A 19,728-nucleotide genomic window follows, 5' to 3' on the forward strand; every position below is an offset into this window, starting at 1 on the left:
TATACGTACTCCGACGGGCGCAGGCTGCTCACGCTTTGACACAGGCCATCTTGATATGTCGTCAAACAACACACAAACTAACAAAGTCGAACAATGCACACAAGCACACACTACGCCCTTTCACAAGTCACCTCATTTAGTAATTATTGTTTTCAATCTTGACCGTTCATTTTGCATGAGGTAACTATTTGCTTGGATAGAATTTCTGACTAATCGGACAGCTAAAGAAGATTTGATCCCTGTCCCACGCAAGTCTGGCTTAGACAGATTCAGTGTTTTGTACACACTCTGTGCTGATGGCGGGTCAGTTAGACTGGTGTAACATTTATTGTGTTATGAAACGTGAATTTCACGACAATGCCACATATAGAGATGTAAATTATGCACATACTTTTTAAAGTATTGTATGTTAAATCTTTTGGTCACGGATGTAATATAAGCTCTTTCAGTTCATTCACGGTTGTTGCTGTTTTAAGAATTCCAGTTACTATGAAAAGAAATGTGGCTTGTCTAGTAAAGGTTGTTTTAAGTGAGTTGGGTTTGATGCCATTGTGTAAATCATATTTGTTTAATAGTTAATAAAGGTGAAAAAAAGTTTGGTTTGATGCCTCTTTATATTTTGAATAATGTTTGGTTAGTGTGTCCCTGGCTAATTATTCCATATCTCAAGTTCCCTGAAAATATATTTACATCTGCGGCACATGCGTTTACATTCAGTAACCAACAAATTGGTAAAAGAGTGTACTTTAGAATTTATATAAACTTTCTAGGCATGCTCTAAAAACAAAATAACCCGGTGCATAAAGCCTATTTTTATTAAAAACAAAACCAAACCAAAACAACACGTACTAAAATGTAACTTGTTCCATTCACTCAAAACGTCATTAGATGTTATTGTTGCTAAACATTTAGTTGTCAAGTTATATACTGCGCATGAATGTGAGTGAGTATGATTTTACGCCGCTTTTAGCAATATTCCAGCAATATCATGGCGGGGGACACCAGAAATGGGTTTCACACATTGTACCCTTGTCGGGAATCGAACCCGGGTCTTCGGCGTGACGAGCGAACGCTTTAACCACTAGGCTAATCGACCGCCCGCGTATGAATGTAAACAATAAGCAACGAACAGTTAACATTTTTCTTTATCACTGAGAGAGTTGGGTTTAACGCCGCTTTGAATAGTATTCTCGTTATCAATGTGGGAGGAAATGATGCAGATCTTATACGTTTACCATGTTGGTCAAACCCACGAGCACTGGTATAGTGCTGGAAAACGTAGAAAAATAATCGGGGCGAAAGGAGATCATAGGTTTCCCGAAAGGAAATGAGTCCAGGATCCTTATACCATGTATAATCAGAAACCATTCCCAGGTAAGGTCTATAAACATGTTAAACAAGATACATGTCAGCAAAGTGCCAGTCTCTATCATGTTGCAGGAGATCGAAATGAGACACCCTCACTATGACATTATCTCCAGCATCTAATTGAGCCAGTCCACCAGCATCACTCGGGTACTCCAGGTGAGCTCCGTCGTTGATACCCTCTTTACACTCAGTCACGGCATTCTCAAACAAAACGACCTGTGTCTGGCTGGATGCGCTATAGCGGACAACCTGGTGCTGGAATGTTTGGAGAGGCTTGTCATCCTTCCTGTTGTCCCCGACGTAGAACTTGACGTGACTTGTGATGTGGTACACTCCTGCTGCCGGTACTGTGATGGAGCCGTTCTCGTAGCTCATCCCGTTGTACAGGAGCTTTCTGTCCGAACCATCAGGGTTGGCCCAGTTTCGGAGCGTGGTCGAGTTCATTTCTCGTTCTAGAGCACCATAAAATGTAAATAATAACATCATTAACATATGTGTATACGTTTCAGGCCGGTTACATTATAAGGTGATCTTAAGCTGGGAGAAAAGTGTAACTTTAAAAAGAACGCTTATATCAGAGATAGTTAGAGAGCTTGGAGAAGACGGTTTCAATATAAGATGGGAGTGATAGTACCTTACGATGAGAGAAATAACAGAATTGCATCAAAACATTACAATCCCGAAATGGATAATACATATTCTGGTATTTCAATGCATATATATAAGTACACTACTTTAAAGCATTGGCCCAGTTTCTGACAGCCACAGTGCGGTTATCATTGCCTGCTAGAAGTAACATCAGGATAAATATATTTTAATAAATAAATATTTTGTGTGTTTTATAAGACTAACTATTTTTTTAACAATAACAGGACAATCTTCTTTCATAACATCGTTTTTTTACATAATATTTATATATCATTTCATCATTTTCTACCATTTGAGTAAAACATCAAATAAATGTTGGTTAAAGAACCAAACCCTTAAAATCATATTTTGATGTCGCCTGAGTTACCTGCTAGGTCGAAGTCGAGACCAGAGAAATGCACAACTGGCTTCAGGAGATTTAGGAGCTGTAGGTCCGGTGCACCACCCTCATTGGTCTCTTCTGATTAAGGGAAAGAATGGTCTTGAGCTATGTTCAGTAAATATGACATTATGACTTTAGTATGTGTGATAAGACAGTCTCGGTGAAACTTGGCTTTGAAATGTATGTAGTCTTCAACACTGATCATAGGTCTTCAGCAACCCATGTTTGCCGTAAAAGGCGACTAAGCTTGTTGTAAGAGGCGACTAACGGGATCGGGTGGTCAGGCTCGCTGACTTGGTTGATGCATGTCATCGTATCCCAATTATGTAGATCGATGCTTGTGATATCAATCACTGCATTGTCTGGTCCAGTCTCGATTATATACAGACTGCCGTCATAAGGCTGGAATATTGCGAGTGCGGCGTTAAACCATAAACAAACAAACAAACAAACATTCAATACGAAATAGGTTAGTGTAACTGTAGTGAGAATTATCAGTAGAATAGGTCTTCAGCAAATCATGCTTGCCGTAAAAAGCGACTATGCTTGTCGTAAGAGGCGACCAACGGGATCGGCTTGTCGGGCTCGCTCAATCACTGTATTGTCTGGTCATCACGTGTAACTGTCTCTAAATTTGGGGGAATACATGCAAAGAGCTTTGCTCCTGAAGCTAGGGTGTTAATATAAGTATATAAACGAATATTAGACAAAGTAGAAAAGTGCATAGTATCATTATGATCAGCTAAATGCAATCAAAGAGAGGCAATCTAAAGACTTGGGACCAAACTGTCAAAATAAAAGGGATGAACATAGCTACCTAGATATGTACATTTAGTAAGTTGGCAAAAATGACAAAAATACATGCGAAATATCTACACAGTACTAGAAAATCCCGCTACGGCTTGAAACTCAAAGTTACTTAAACAATTTCAATATGTCAGTGAGCTTGCATACACATATGATATAGCGTATATCAAATCGACACATGATAAGAACATAAGAACAAAATGCGAGAGAATAAAATATGCCGGCAACAAATTCGATAGCGATAGCCTAATGAGCGCAAAGACAATGGGTGACTTGAAGGGAAGAGCGTCGATCACTTGGTTTTACGACCCGGCGACACAAAAGTAACATTTTCAATGGAGTGAATGTTCTTTGATGCCGTTCCCAGTAATATTCAAGCCATATTAAATGAGGACACACTCTCTTCAGATACTCATTCTAGAGGACTTCCAGGACAAGCATCTCTATACACTGCAAAGAGATATTGAGAGACGGATGGTTCAGTTTTGCAAACACGCATCTTTGAGAGAAATAAAAAATATTTCACGTTAGTAGTAGATAATTTATAACAGGTTATCAATGCAGCCATTCACGAAATGTTTCATTCCACAGGTTAGATAGAACTTCAGAAAAAAATAATCTACCGAATTGTTCATTTGCAAAGTCTAGGTTGTTATACAACCTATTGTAGATCTGAAAATGAAGACAAAGAGAAACACTTTTGTACATATTGTGGTAGTAAGCAGCATGTATTCACCAGACACGTATCTGCCATCGAATTGAAATGTGATAAGTTTGTGAAAACTACAGTCATGAATACAGAAATATCTCTACAACCTTTGCAAAATACCACCAGCCATTTCTGCAATGTTATCAGTTTGTTACTGATGATGATGGTGAATATTTAAACATACTGTGAAGAAAGTGAAAATATGTAATAACTTCGACCATGAGCATGTAAGTGTATAATGGAATTAAAAATATTAGAACCTCTCTCAGCCTTGTCTGTATGTTCTGTGTTTGAGGGGTTACTAGTGTTATGTTAGTAATAGAGATAACCACCACTCCAACGACGATGTTGGCAATTATCAAAACGCACGCTACTATTTTGATATTTTTCTTCAACCTCGGCGTTCGTTCCTCCGACCACATGGCAGTAGGAACTGAAATAGAAAACATATTTGACGTTTATTGTGCTTCTGACATTTATGTTTGTGAGTCATTATCGGCCACGCTATAACCGGCCAGAAATTGGCATCAGGTATGTCAAGAAATTGTGGAGCCTAAATTTCCCGTCAACATCCACCAAAGTTCCAACTCAGTGAAATGTAAATTTTCTCCTTGTCGCGTCTGTAAACTACAGCAGTAGACCAATAAATTATGGGAAATAACTCTTTTGTTTTATTATTAAAAATGAAAAGTTTTATTTACTGATTTTATTTGACATATTTTTTATGAGATAACTTAAGAGGACACATATAAAAATAATTTGTCTTTCGACATTGCCTCTAAGGTTCTAGAACAATAAATCCATAAACCCAGTGATAAAAAAGTAGCAATGCCATATTCCTTTTGTCATACAGACCAACGACGTGATGAGTGGGACATACATTCACCCTAATTAACACAAAGTGCTGTAAATACTGTTTGAGCAGTCACTGTGGATGCTGTAGTCAAGTCATGTCGACACAACTTTATGACACGGATATGTATATATAATTGCGACCACACAATGCGTTGTTTGTGACACATAATGCAACAGACCGACATTTTGACATTTCGAGTGGAATCTGGGCTATATTTGAGGCAGATTATATTAACATTTTTCAGTCAGCGTTAAACAAGACATGTTTACTTTCTCTGAAAGGATTGGCAAAATACATTTGTTTGGACTCACAACACGTTATTCGTCTTCTCATGAAGATAAATCATTTTGTGTATTTTATTTGTGTTTTAATCTAAATATTAGGAAAAGTAAGCGCTTGGGTACACACTATAAAGTGGAATACGGTCCTAACGTCACAACACGTCACAAGTGTATATAGCAGTGCATAAAGACGAGTGTTTAGATTATAACCAAGTACAAATGCATGGCACGTTGTCCTCCATCTTAATCTTCAAGGATGCTCGCGTGATCGAATGTTAAAGATTGCCCAGCTAACGACACAAGTTTATGATGGGAAGAAATGTATCCAAATCAAGAAAAGACATGAGAGAAACATAGCTACGCAGTAATATCTGTATACTTACATGGCTCTGTCAACTTCCCTGTATGTGTACAGTCACACGCTAACAGTCACATTACATACTAAAATACACCCAGGGTTTCCGTTGACAGGACGTTAAAGATCACATGATTCCCATTTCCGACATTTATATCTACTCAACATCATTGCACTTATATTATATATGCACGAAGGCTACAATGTACAGATACAGTAAACTACGGTTATAACGAACTCGAGGGGACCACTAATTTTAGTTCGTAATAACCGTAGTTCGTTATAAGCATACACACAGCATATATACAACAAATAGTCGGGACCAAAAAATAGTTCGTTATATCAGTCAGTTCGTTATAAGCGTGTTCTTTATAAACTTAGTTTACTGTATGAATATATATGAAATTATGAAAAATATGATCTGTTGAATACTACGAACTTGTCATACACCGTATGTCATCGTCACACTCACATGCACGCATGCAGACACGAGGGAACGAACGCACGCACGCACGCACGCACGCACACGCACACACACACACACACACACACACGCACACGCACACGCACGCACGGATCGGAGAGCGTAAGTTTCGATTCGCTGCAGCGTCAAATCTAAATACCATAAATGGTGGTACTTGTTGTTACCCTGCCTGACGTTCGGCATGACGGGGATAAAACAAGGACTGGTCGCCTCGGAGTCAGTATACTGTGCCTGAGTGGGATATTCATGTTGTACTGCGGCCTGGTATCTCAGTGGGCTAGCACTAGAAACTAATGACGTAAATACAGTTTCGCCCTCATTCGCCCAGGTTCATACTCCAATGTACTCACACAAAGTGAAAGTCAATTCTTTAGATATAACTATTCTATACCTCGAAAGAATTTCATGTAGTTAGTGTGATTTAATGTTTACACCGTCAGCCATATAAATACAAGCTGTACCGAGGAATAAAATATGTCCTCAAAAGGAAAGGTAACATTTTGTAGTTTGGCTAAAAAAGATATTCAAATAATATCATCATTAGATGGGAAAGGTCTGTTAACTACCCCAGTAAGTCAGTCACAGTCGTTGCGGAGTAATACATTTACAGTGCAGAACGTCAACAGGTCCGACGCGATAAATATTATTTCTTTCGTTTGAGGTACGAATAAGAAAGAAATTACTTTCTCCTACCGTAGGAAAATACAACATGGTGTTGTGTAATAGTAGAGGGCGCTTATAAGGGGCTATATAAGGTTAAGCATGTATAGAGTGGTCATTCTCGCTTGCAGTGCGCCACTGAAAACTTTACTTTTGTTATGGAAGCCCAAACACCTATCAACGACAAGTTAGACGCCATTTTGAAACAGCTGAATTCATCTAAAGAAGAGATAGCGAAAAGTATAGATGAACGATTAGAACTGAGAGTTGCTGGTTTAAGAGAAGAATTCTCAAAGACAAACAAGGAGTTACAGAAACTGAAAGCAGAGAAAGATTATGTATGGTCACGCGAGGGAAATCGCATTCAATATTCTTTTAATGAAGAGACTTTAGAGACATTTAAACAAATTGAATTTGGAATTCAGTACGGTAAGAGTGATTATGTAACTGAGTTAGTCAAGAATGAGATAGCCAGGATCGAGAACAGAAACAAACACATCAAGATTGCAGATTCGTCCGAGGGAGGCTGGGAGACCGTGAGAAACTACGTGTCCCGTGAATTGGCTGATGACTCCGATGATGACCGTCGCATCACGAGGGCCGAGAACAAGGCCATCAAGAAAATCAAGGCCAAAAACGCTCGTAATGCACGTGCGCGTCCATATAGGTATGGACCACGACCCATTCCAGCGTCAACAGCGGTCAGCGACAGCATGCACGGTCAGTCTGCTGTTGGTGGTTCTCAGCTTTTTCGTGCCCGTGGAGGTCAGAGGTCAACAGGGGCCTGCTTTCACTGCGGTGACTTCTCGCATTGGAGACGAAATTGTCCACTCGCCAACGGCCAGACCCAGCCCAAGCTCAACTCAGACAAACAATCAACGAGGTGAAGTCCATCACGAAGAAGCCGGGACAAAAGTTAAGTGTAGTTTTGAATCTTCTTCACTCAATAATGATACAAACACGTCCCATTTTAATTCTGGAAACCCAAAAGTCCAGAAACTCTACGCTCTTTGCCCAGTCTCGGTTAAAGGTATTTACAAAATTAAACATGCCGTTTTCATGGAAACATACCAAGGAAGAAAAAATGAAAAAACAATTGTTTAAAAACTCAATATTTAGACTATGTCGCCCATGGGCCTGCCCATGGGCGAAGTGTGGCCCATGGGCCAGCCCATGGGCGAAGTCTGGCCCATGGGTAGGCCCATGGGCAGGCCCATGGGCGAGAATATGTTCCTTTACTTAAAACTCATGATTTTGTTTCGCAAATACATTAAATGTATTCATTCAAGTATCATGACACAAAATTTAACTCATTTTAACTTAATTCAACGATTTTATAGTGATATTGAAATATTTCGCCCATGGGCGAGAAAAAGGTTTGGCCCATGGGCGAGAATATGTTCCTGTACTTAAAACTCATGATTTTGTTTCGCAAATACATTAAATGTATTCATTGAAGTATCATGACACAAAATTTAATGAAAAAAATGAAAAAAGAAATGTTCAAAAACTCAATATTTAGACTATGTCGCCCATGGGCCTGCCCATGGGCGAAGTCTGGCCCATGGGTAGGCCCATGGGCGAGAATATGTTCCTTTACTTAAAACTCATGTTTTTGTTTCGCAAATACATTAAATGTATTTATTTAACTATCATGACACAAAATTTAACTCATTTTAACTTAATTCAACGATTTTATAGCGATATTGAAATATTTCGCCCATGGGCGAGAAAAAGGTTTGGCCCATGGGCGAGAATATTTTCCTTTACTTAAAACTTATGATTTTGTTTCGCAAATACATGCAGGTGTTCTTACTATTTTCATGGCACATAATGAAACTCAATTTTACTCAATTCAGCTATTTTACAGATTTATTGAAATATTTCGCCCATGGGCGAGAAAAGGTTTTGCCTTCGAAATCCTTGATTATTATATCATGCCAGAGTTCTGAAATTCAGTGACAATGTTGCTGAACAGTAGAATCTGATGGACGTATTGTGCAGAACCTGTTTGACACTATGGGTTCCAGGACCACTAACACTCTGAGCTGAAAAAGTTTGGTCCTAACCGCACCCAACATCTTTAATGAACCCGGCCTTATCTCTCAAAACGTTTTGGCAGTTTATCATACGAATTCATGTGCGTGTACAACATTAAATGTTAGTTAGTTTCTATTTCATTTCCCATTTTATGACCCGTTGATACATCACACTGTGCAATTACGTGACAGGTACGCGTGCGCGTATTTTAATGGAAAGAAACTATTCGTCTTTTATTGCATAACGTTTGGCCGAATATCTTACATTCTAACGAAATCTCGAAATAATTATTTAATTACAAGCAGTGTCGAACTGACCAGTAGGAATTATGTTTCAATGCGATTGAGGAAAACGTGAGTGAATATTGTGACACTAAAGCAACTTTTAACTGCATTGTCACTTTTGGTATGAAAATGGTAATAGTTAAGAAAAACGTAACAGCCTTCTTATGATAATTCTCATATTCTCATTAGTACGTTGTGTCTAATTACAGTGTGGGCCTTATTTACAGGTGATTCTACAATACTTGTTGTCGGTCAATTACAATCTGCCACACCACGCGTGAATAAACAGTTATGCAGGTGTTGCTGTGGGCAAATACCTAGCCTGTACATGTATATTTTTGTGGATACATGTATTACATATTTTCGTTGATATGTGGATATATTAAGCACAAAGACACAAAAAGTTTATGAAAGATGAATTTGTGCCTTGATATATATATTCAACGCGAACGAAGCTTGTATTTTCTCCGCGATCCTGATGTGTATCATCGTTTAATTGGTCATTCATTAAAAGTATGTTGTGAAGAGATATCAAAGGAGCCGCTCAATATACACAGTGTCGTCCGTTTCGCGTGAACTACCACCCTACCCTGTCAGTAAGAGTTATGTAATCGGTACACAAATATATTTGGTGCGATGTCAGTGTGGAAGGAGTTTGAATTACGTCCGCCAGTGGCCACAGAAAGTATAGTACCAATCAACAAGGCCAATGCCGTACTAATAACCTAGTGACTCGCGTAACAACGGCTGACAATATGTCTGCTACATCTACCATACCATCATCCCTGTCACAAATGGGGTATTAACGGCTTATTCAAAATATTAATTGTAGAAATGTCGTTACCAGACTAACGTACGTCGTATTCAGTCCTCAACTGGATGTTACATTCCTGTTACCAGCCCTGTTTGTGAAAATATTTACTAGACATAAGATTTAAAGACTAATAAAATCAATTGTAAGACCGCATAGACAATAAAACCGAATAAAATATGTCTTGGTATCATCTCTTGTGTATTAGATGATGGCAATGACCGGAAATGTTATAACGTTAGATTAAGAAGGAGAAACATTAAAGTGTTTTACAATACTTGGAAACATGAGCAATAAGATGTAGCAACATAAACATGCATGGAATAGGGAAAAAGGATGAAAACAAATTGAAAAGGATTTTAATACAAAATTATCGAACTAAATAACTTGCCTGAACAGAAGGGGTACCCAAATTTGTTTGACAGTTATTCGTGTGTTGTAGACTGTCGAATGGGACTCATGTGTGTACGTAGGGTACGCATATCTATTGCAAGTTTTAGTACTCATACACTTTCTCTTTTTGTGTTTTGTTGTTTGTTAGATGTATAACACCACATTTAGCAATATTTCAGCTGTATGACGGCGGTCTGTAAATAATCGAATCTGGACCAGACAATCCAGTGATTGACATCATGTGCATCGATCCACGCAATTGGGATACGATGACATGCATCAACCAAGTCAGCGAGCCTGACCACCCGATCCCGGTAGTCGCTTCTTACGACAAGTGCTGTCGCCCTTTTACGCCAAGAATGGTTTGTTGAAGATCTTCACGGGTCTATTGAATGCAGGGATTTGTGTAAAGTCATTCAGACAGCATACAATGCCAACTAAAAAATTATACTCAGTGTCTCCGCAAAGTAATATAGTACGGTACTTAGAGTACATGTGAGATTATACTCAGAATAGGGAGATGTTTAATCCATATAACGTGTTATTATTCTACCTAACAATGTATTTAATGAAATGAATGCAAAACAAACTCAACGGCTAAAAGGTTTCATTGAAGAAACTACCCCTAGTCTTGACAAATAAAACAACTGCAACCCGACACAGATTAAACGCAACTTACAAACACAATCATAATCTGGTTAGTCTGTATCACTCAACGAGGCCGCTTACTCTGCCCACAGTATGACAGTATTGGGCAGTTCAGTAATTAGGAGCCAAAACCAGGCAGGTACGCTGGTCACACTTGACTGGTCTGACTGATGATTAGGTCGTCTGACAATTGGGAGTGAACCATAGCAAGAAGTATCTGCGAAACTATTTGCTCCTTTTATGGGACCGATTAGTTTTATGACCATGGGCCTCGGCACAAGCGTGGTGTTGGAAGACAAGTTATACATGTACATCCGATATGGTGACTGCTTTTCGCTATTCATATTCTAAATACATTCATAATACCACAACATTTTAGTCCTCCTTGAAACTTAACAATCACTTCAATATGTACAATAGATTGAACGAGAACACTTGATATATTGCAGATTATTAAATCATTGTCTCTATTATCAGCCGCTACGTTTGTATCGTTTGCATTGTACAAAGAAATGTTTTATCTGTCCTTTTGCAGATTTAGCCTCAGAATGTGCTCATTCGAATTAGGAACGAAAATAATTGCTTATCATGAGTATATATGATACAGTTAAAAGTTACTTGTACACTGTAGACGTATTCACTTTAAAGTCGCATACGACCTTCGCGAGCGAGTTGAATGATCCAGGTTAATTGGAACGAAGTCTAGAAAGGGTTATAAAGTTTTGTATTTGGTAATGTGTAGGTTTGTTAAATATAATTTTTTAAATTCCTTTTATTTCAATTTCAAAAACATAACTATGCGCTTAAAAACAGAGCTGACTTGATGGGAGATAGCCACCTCAGATTGTCTGTTGGACACGGTTTAACGGTCTGTATCACTAAAGTGGACATGTGCAGGTGAACTCCGTTCAATTAGTATATGAAATGCCCCAAAATGTGAACTCCAGACAATATTAACCTGAGGGTAAATCCACGTGCGTCTGCCTTTCCCCTCGTTCACCTTCGAAATCCTTGATTATTATATCATGCCAGAGTTCTGAAATTCAGTGACAATGTTGCTGAACAGTAGAATCTGATGGACGTTTTGTGCAGAACCTGTTTGACACTATGGGTTCCAGGACCACTAACACTCTGAGCTGAAAAAGTTTGGTCCTAACCGCACCCAACATCTACAAGTTTGTAAGCTTGTAGACATCATTAAGAAGTAATTAACAGTCCCATGCTGAGACCTTTCTCAAAATTCAGACCGCTGGCAGGCTGCCAACAAAGAGAAGAAAATATCGCAACCCCGACACGAGTGTGCCCGGTCAAACAATGAACTTACGACCGGCAGAAAACAACTCCAGTTGAGTATGCCGATGCTGTATCTCAGCCGTGTTGGCCTGAAAATGTAAACATGCTAATTAAATCCAAAATCGTATAATTATTTTTAATAGAAACCGTATCTTAATTTGTTCTTGCACTGCATCATATCGTGTATTTCATCTGTATATGTGTAATGTGTATATGTATCAATGACTACACTTATACCGCATATTCTGCAACAGACTATAATTAATCACCTTATTATTGTCTCTCCATATACCATGGCTGACTGCACTGATATCGGTGTCCCTTTTAACAGTGGACACCGATATCAGTATACATGTAGGCTTTTTGTTCAAAAAGGAATATGCAGGAATTTATATGTAACAATTAACTGTGTACTAATTACATGTTTGAATGTTATCAGTTTTACGTTCTGAGATACAGTGATGTAAGCATCTTCTAAAATCTTCTAAAAATATATGTAGCAGTGACATTTTGAGGGTATTTTAATGTCATAATTTGGTTTCATTGTATATATCTATTTTACAAGTATTGGATGTAACATGGTGTTTTATATTTTATGGTTTAAAGGTAAAATATGAATAAAAATAATGTATAAGTCATAAAAAGGTTGTTAAAAATATTGATGGTTGGTGGCAGTATTCTAATGTTTGTGGTTTTAAGCAAAATATCAATTAGATTGACATTTGATTTTGTTTATCATTAGTTCCTATGAATTTCATTCATCTGAATGGTTATGACGTCAGAGTTATGTAAAGTATAATGCTGGATCAAGAGTATTGCCTCATTCTGGATCCAGGATGAAAGTTGTGTATCACCTGACCCTAATTCTTAACTTCTCATTGGCTAATTTAAAAAACTAAGATAGTCTTCTTTGCACCAATCTAACCAACTCACAATCACAGCACCGCACAGGCAACAACAAGGTGGCAGTAGGATTCAACAGGTCAGTTAAATACTTAAACACTAAATTATGTTTAGATTTATTATGTCTTTTACATGTTCATTAAGTATGTTGTTTCTTAGAAATAAATGTCATTTTGTATCTTGTTAAAACTGATAAGGTTAAAAAATGTATTTAAGTATCTAAAGTATCTGATGTTTTGTCAACTAAGTCAAACCTTAAGTCCATGTGGTTGTGTAGAAAGTTGCAACAAATGTTCTGATAAGAGTTAAAAATAGTTAGTAAACGTCTGCTTTTGTCAGTTGGTTGTGTGTGTATATATATGTAAAAATGGTTTTGTTTGAATTGTGTGAGCGGAGACCCTGAGTGATGGTGAATGCATTGTCACAATGTTGTATGATTGTGTTTATGAATTACAGGCAATCTATGGTCATCGGACGTGAGTCACCACGTTCAATTACATGGCTCATTCCACAAATAGGTAAGGCTCATTAGCATGTTTAAATATATTTTATCTTCATGTACACTTTGTATGTAGCTTTTGATGGTTACTACGTGCTTATTTAAATGTACGTCAGCTTACTTGTGGAATTATGTGTATGTTAGGTATATGTGTAAATATTGTTTTAATTTTGAGTATGTGGGCAAAATGTTGTATTTGGCGGGAAAATTTCTCCCTTGGCGTGATAACATGTGTCATCACTAATGGATTAATTTGTAACAATTTACAATGTATTATGAGATACCATAGTATTAATATATTCTTTATATAAGCTACTTGTGATATGAATGTATAACTGATATAATGTATGGCCGTTTCTATTCTGTTGTAATTGTTTCAGGGCCATTTTCTCCATTTTCTCCCTTTCTCCATTCCGTCATTGCAACGTTTCTTCATCTGAATAAAAACCGATCACAACCCCACAGCGAGTCATATCTTGGCGTCAAACCAGCTGTAACATTTGGAGCCCCCAGTGAGGAGTTATTCAGATAGGATCTGCACCTGATGGTGACCGGAAGTTGATCTGATGTTGACCGGAAGTTGATCTGATCTTGACCGGAAGTTGATCTGATGTTGACCGGATGTTGATCTGATGATGACCGGAAGTTGACTTGTTTACATCATGTGATCTGCCTTGCTGTGAGTTACCTGTCTTTGCCTTGTGATATCTATTTTGCCTGTTTTAATTAGCGTGCTGTGATAATGCTACTTTGCTGAACTCACCATGAACACTGGATCAATAGATTGTTTATACAATCATGTGAACATTTTACAGCATTGAACTTTTAACGTACAGCAGGGATCCAGTGAACATTACAGATTGACATGGTGTATTGGACATTTACTGATTCTGTGATATTTTATATTGTCTGACTTTTATATATATTTACATTGTATCTGAAGACTGTGATATTTGTGTATCTACGGGTTGTGAAACAAAAATGAATTTAGTAGTTGCCCTGATTGACCTCATATTGCCCATGTTTATTTTATAGGTTCGTTTTTTTGCCTTTGTTATGTGTGGTATGCGTATGGTTACATTGTGACATGTGTGATTGAATGATGAATTTGGTCACTGGTGTGTAGTCCCTGTGTTGTGTTAGGTCTTAGTCAGTTATATAGTTACATATAGGTACACTTTAATTACACTTTAATTAGTATATCAAAACAAACTTGGTTTTATATTAACTAAATTACCAAAATAGTACTTAGTCAATTTAATTATTTATCCAATCTCAACTAGGTAATAATACAGTTTAGTTTCAAGGCACCCAATATTACACTTGTTGTTGCCCGTTTACTCTTCTTGTTTAGGCACTCATCCCTCAACTAACCCTTTAGTTGGTACAGTACACCTAAGTTTTAAGTTAACTCCCATGCAGCATTTGTTTTGCGTTGTAGACGGCTTTTAGTGGTGTTTGGATAAGTGTACTGGTACTTAGTTTTGTAGTTGGGCAGTTAGGTCTATAAGACATGGAGGGATTTGCAGGTCTCAAGGAGGAGGATCCAGAACAGAAGAAGCAACCAGGGTTTGATATCATGCCAGCCTTAGAGTCAGATGTAGGCGATCTTAGTCTCACTGGACTTAGCGATACTTTGAAGCAGATGGGTGTAGTACCTGTGGTAGATAGCCCTGAACATTTTCAGGATTGGATGGTTTCCTATTTGCAGTCGGTAGGGAAATTGCCCGGTGGTATTAAGGCTGATTCTGAAGGTACATGGGGTAACAAAGGTTCTGTGGTTACTAAGGCTTTTCAATCAGATGCTAACCCATTAGAGAGTAAAGGTCCTCAGTTTACTCCTGTTACTCAGGCAGACATTAGTAAATCTGTAGTCACTTTAAGTCAGACTCCTAAGTTGTCATCTTTCTTTGGTGAAGCTGGTAAGGGTGAGGCTTCTTATGGTTTATGGCGCTATGAGGTAGAGTGTCTCTTGGCTGAGAGTGCTTATCCTAAGCATGTCATATTTGAGGCTGTTAGGCGCTCTCTGAAGGGTAAAGCTGGTAAAGCTGCTTCACTTTTAGGTCCGCAGTCTTCCCTTGATTCCGTGTTAGCTAAACTTACAAGTGTTTATGGCAGCTGTGAGGAAAGTGAATCCCTGATGGCAAGGTTTTATAGTGCCAAACAGATGGCAGAAGAAGATGTTTCTTCTTGGGGTTGCCGACTTGAAGACCTATATGCTAAGGCTAGACAGAGTAGTAAGTCATCACCTAGTGAGACTAACCAAGCCCTCAGGAGTGTTTTCTGGCAAGGTCTTAAACCAAATTTGAAGGATGTATCTGGCCACAAGTACGATGCTATTGAGGACTTTGATAAGTTGCGTGTAGCGATTAGAAGGATTGAATTTGAGTTGAATCAGAGGAAGCCCCTAGAATCTTTAAAGAAGCCAATTCCTTCTAAAATGGCTGCTAAATCTGACAGTGATTACCAGGAATTGAAGGGTATGGTTCAACAATTAACAGCAGAGTTTGGTGCCATTAAAAGGCAATTAGCTGACATTCCCACTCTCACTCCCACGCCATCTCCTTCAGGAGCTAGAGGAGGAGGCAGATCAGATCATGGCTCATTTTCTATTCGTGGCAGATCTAATATGTCTCATTGGAACAATAATGGACGGGGTCAGTTCAGCGCTAGAGGTCATCCTACATATGGTCCTTCACACTTACCTTATCAGGGAGCTGTTCCTCCAGATGGTAGGCAGGGTATTGTCTGTTGGAAATGTGGACAGATAGGTCATTTGTGGCGTGGATGTAGGGTTATCATGGACCACAACTGGACTTTAAACATGCACAGGCCCATGGAGGCAGGCGATTCATGGGCCAATCCACAAGCAAACCAGAGACAACGCCTACCACAACTCCAGAAGGATTGATCGGGAAAGCGAATGAAGCCAGTGTCACAGTGGGAGGTAAAGTATGCAAAGCTTTACTTGATACAGGTTCCACAGTGTCTACTGTTAGTGAATCATTCTACAGGCATCAATTATCTCATCTTCCAATGCATCAACTTGACCGTATTTTGGACATAGAGTGCGCAGATGGTGGAACATTGCCATACCTAGGGTATATTGAGAGTGAGTTGTTAGCCCCAGGCCTTGATTCAATGCCTTGTTTACTATTAGTTGTCACAGACAGTAGATATAACTTGTCAGTGCCAATCTTGTTGGGTACTAATATCTTGTCATCTTTGATGGAGAGATGTAAGGCAACAGTGGGTACTAGATTTCTTCAGAAAGCATCACTTCATACCCCATGGTATTTGACATTTAGGAATATGGTCATTAGTGAGAAGGAGCTAGCGAAGAATGATTGGAGGTTAGGACTGGTCAAGAATGCTGAAGACAGGAACATAGTTATTCCACCAAATTCACAAGTCATTATCCAGGGTTATGTTGACAAGGAAATCAGTTATCCTCAAGCTCTTGGTGCACTACAGTCATGTCAGAGTTCAACTATTCCATCAGACATCGATGTTTCTCCTTCACTTATGTTGTACAAGTATAGGAAGCAGGATCCAATCCAGGTGCACTTGTCAAATGTTACCACTCGTACTGTTGTTATTCCACCCAGAGCTGTACTCTGTGAAATTCAACCAGTATCTGTAGAAGAGTCCAAGCTGAGTCAGTCATACAATACTGAGTCTATTTTGAGCCTTATTGATGTCAATGATAAAGGACTTACCCCCGAAGAACTAGATAAAGGTGTTAAACTTATCTCAAAGTACATTGATGTCTTTTCAAGTGGGGAATTAGATCTTGGTCATTCAACTGCAGTACAACATCGTATCGAGTTAATGGATAAAACTCCTTTTAAACAAAGGCATCGACGTATTCCCCCAGCCATGTTTCAAGAGGTGAAAGATCATCTTAGACAGTTGCTAGCATGTGGAGTTATACGTAGATCACATAGTCCTTGGGCTTCTAACATTGTCCTGTGTAGGAAGAAGAATGGAAAACTTAGAATGTGCGTGGACTTCAGACAACTAAACAATTCCACTATTAAGGACAGTTTTGCTTTACCAAGGATAGAGGAAATTTTAGATTGTCTAGCTGGCAGTAAGTTTTACACTAAGTTGGACATGAAGTCTGGGTATTACCAAGTCGAACTTGCAGAAGAACATAAGGAGCGCACTGCTTTTACAGTTGGCCCTTTAGGTTTCTTTGAGTATAATAGGCTTCCGTTTGGACTTTGCAACAGTCCGGCAACATTTCAGCGTCTCATGCAAGATTGTCTTGGAGATTTGCATTTATCAATCTGTGTGATATACATTGATGATCTTATCATATTTGCTGATAGCTATGAGGAACACTTAGAACGTCTCACCAAAGTTTTTGACCGCCTGCGCCAATGCAACTTAAAACTGGCTCCAGATAAGTGTGAATTCTTCAAAGAGAAAGTTGCCTATGTTGGACATGTCATTTCCAAGGATGGAGTTGAACCAGATCCTGCAAAAGTAGAAGCAATCAGAAATTGGCCACGACCTACTAACCCTTTTGATGTAAGGAAGTTTTTAGGTTTCGCAGGATACTACAGACGGTTTGTAGAGAATTTCTCTAAGATATCGAAGCCTCTATCCCAGTTAATGCCTAGCCCGAAAGACAAGAAAGGAAAATCTTCAGTGGACTGGATTTGGGGAGATCCTCAGGAAGCAGCATTCCAGGAGTTGAAGGATAGACTTTCATCGCCGCCGGTACTCGGTTACTGTGATTACTCAATCCCCTTTGAACTCCATACCGATGCCAGTCAACGTGGCCTAGGTGCTGTTCTATACCAGAATCAAGGCGGGAAGCAGAGAGTCATTGCCTATGCCAGCCGAGGATTGTCAAAGTCGGAGCAGAACTACTCAGCCCACAAATTGGAGTTTCTTGCATTGAAATGGTCAATCACTGAGAAGTTCCATGATTACCTCTTTGGCAATCAATTCACTGTATATACAGATAACAACCCACTGACATATATTCTGACTACCGCGAAGCTCGACGCAACTGGCCACAGATGGCTAGCTGCCTTGTCAGCTTACAATTTTGATGTCAAATACCGACCTGGAAAATCAAATATTGATGCAGATGTGCTGTCAAGGATTCCAGGAGATCATGCAACAGAGCCTGCAGATAATCAGATTTCCTCAGAATCTGTCAAGGCTATCTGTCAGTCTGTTTCTGCACCCAATTATGTTGAGTGTTTAAGCATGTCCTCAGAGTCGGTAGATGTTGGTGATACAGGTCATGACCTGAAGAGCATGTCTCCAAAGGATTGGAGACATGAACAGTTTTGTGATCCGACACTTGCAGATGTCATCAAATGGGTCAGAACAGGACAAAAGCCAAGAAATGATTACATGCAATCCAGTGAATTTACATCCCTTTCTCGCAGATTTGACAACCTTAAACTCAAGCAAGGTGTGCTATACAGAGTGACTACCATGGATGATGAACTTGCAGAACAGTTGGTACTTCCTTATCATCTCCGTGCCCAAGTTCTCAAGAGTCTTCATGACGATATTGGTCATTTAGGACGGGATAGAACATTGGCCTTGGTAAGAGAGCGATTCTATTGGCCTGGAATGGCAAGTCAAGTTGAGAAATGGGTGAAGGAATGCCAGAGATGTTTACGCCGAAAGTCAACAACAAATACCAGAGCTCCCTTAGTGAATATCGAGACCACATATCCATTGGAGTTAGTTGCTATGGACTTTCTTACCTTGGAACCTTCGAAGGGGAACTATCAGCACATCCTTGTAATTACGGATCACTTCACTAAGTATTCTCAGGCTGTTCCAACAAGAAATATGACTGCCCGTACAACAGCAGAAGCATTTCTTAACCACTTTGTAGTACATTATGGTTTACCAGCCCGAATCCATTCGGACCAAGGTGCAAACTTCGAAAGTCGTCTGATTGAGGAGCTGTGTACAATTACCGGAATGAAGAAGTCGAGGACAACACCGTACCATCCTATGGGTAATGGCCAGACAGAGCACTTCAACAGAACACTTTTGAATATGCTTGGCACCCTTGAACCTGATCAAAAGAAGGATTGGAAGATGCATGTTTCTCCTCTAGTTCATGCCTACAACTGTACCAAACATGAAACTACGGGTCATTCTCCCTTTTATTTAATGTTTGGACGTCATCCAAGATTGCCGATAGACCTTGCATTTGGAATTGACAGAGACCATGCCAACCAGTCGTTACAATTATACACAAAGTCTCTGCGTGACAGACTAAAGAAATCATATGAATTGGCCTCTAACATCACCAGGAAGTCTA

The 19,728-nt window shown here is 39.1% G+C and overlaps 1 protein-coding gene across 2 annotated transcripts in view; it reads right to left on the reverse strand.

Annotated features, from left to right (window-relative positions):
* Nucleotides 1–815: 815 nt before the first annotated feature.
* LOC139462073 (uncharacterized) overlaps nucleotides 816–19,728 on the reverse strand; it is a 34,497-nt gene continuing 15,584 nt past the window's right edge. The window contains exons 1-5 of one of the 2 annotated variants that reach the window (XM_071243574.1): nucleotides 5,435–5,480; nucleotides 4,175–4,347; nucleotides 3,829–3,877; nucleotides 2,384–2,476; nucleotides 816–1,820 (exon numbers count right to left, since the gene is read on the reverse strand). In XM_071243574.1, coding sequence (XP_071099675.1) covers nucleotides 1,393–1,820; nucleotides 2,384–2,476; nucleotides 3,829–3,877; nucleotides 4,175–4,336 — 732 coding nt within the window. In that variant the 5' untranslated portion in view covers nucleotides 4,337–4,347; nucleotides 5,435–5,480 and the 3' untranslated portion in view covers nucleotides 816–1,392. Of the gene's footprint in view, nucleotides 1,821–2,383; nucleotides 2,477–3,828; nucleotides 3,878–4,174; nucleotides 4,348–5,434; nucleotides 5,481–19,728 lie in introns of those variants that run through there. The other variant, XM_071243575.1, reaches the window with a different exon arrangement.

The sequence above is a fragment of the Haliotis cracherodii genome, unplaced genomic scaffold, assembly GCF_022045235.1.
Source record: "Haliotis cracherodii isolate W230 unplaced genomic scaffold, xgHalCrac1.p SCAF_15, whole genome shotgun sequence".
Taxonomy (NCBI): domain Eukaryota; kingdom Metazoa; phylum Mollusca; class Gastropoda; order Lepetellida; family Haliotidae; genus Haliotis; species Haliotis cracherodii.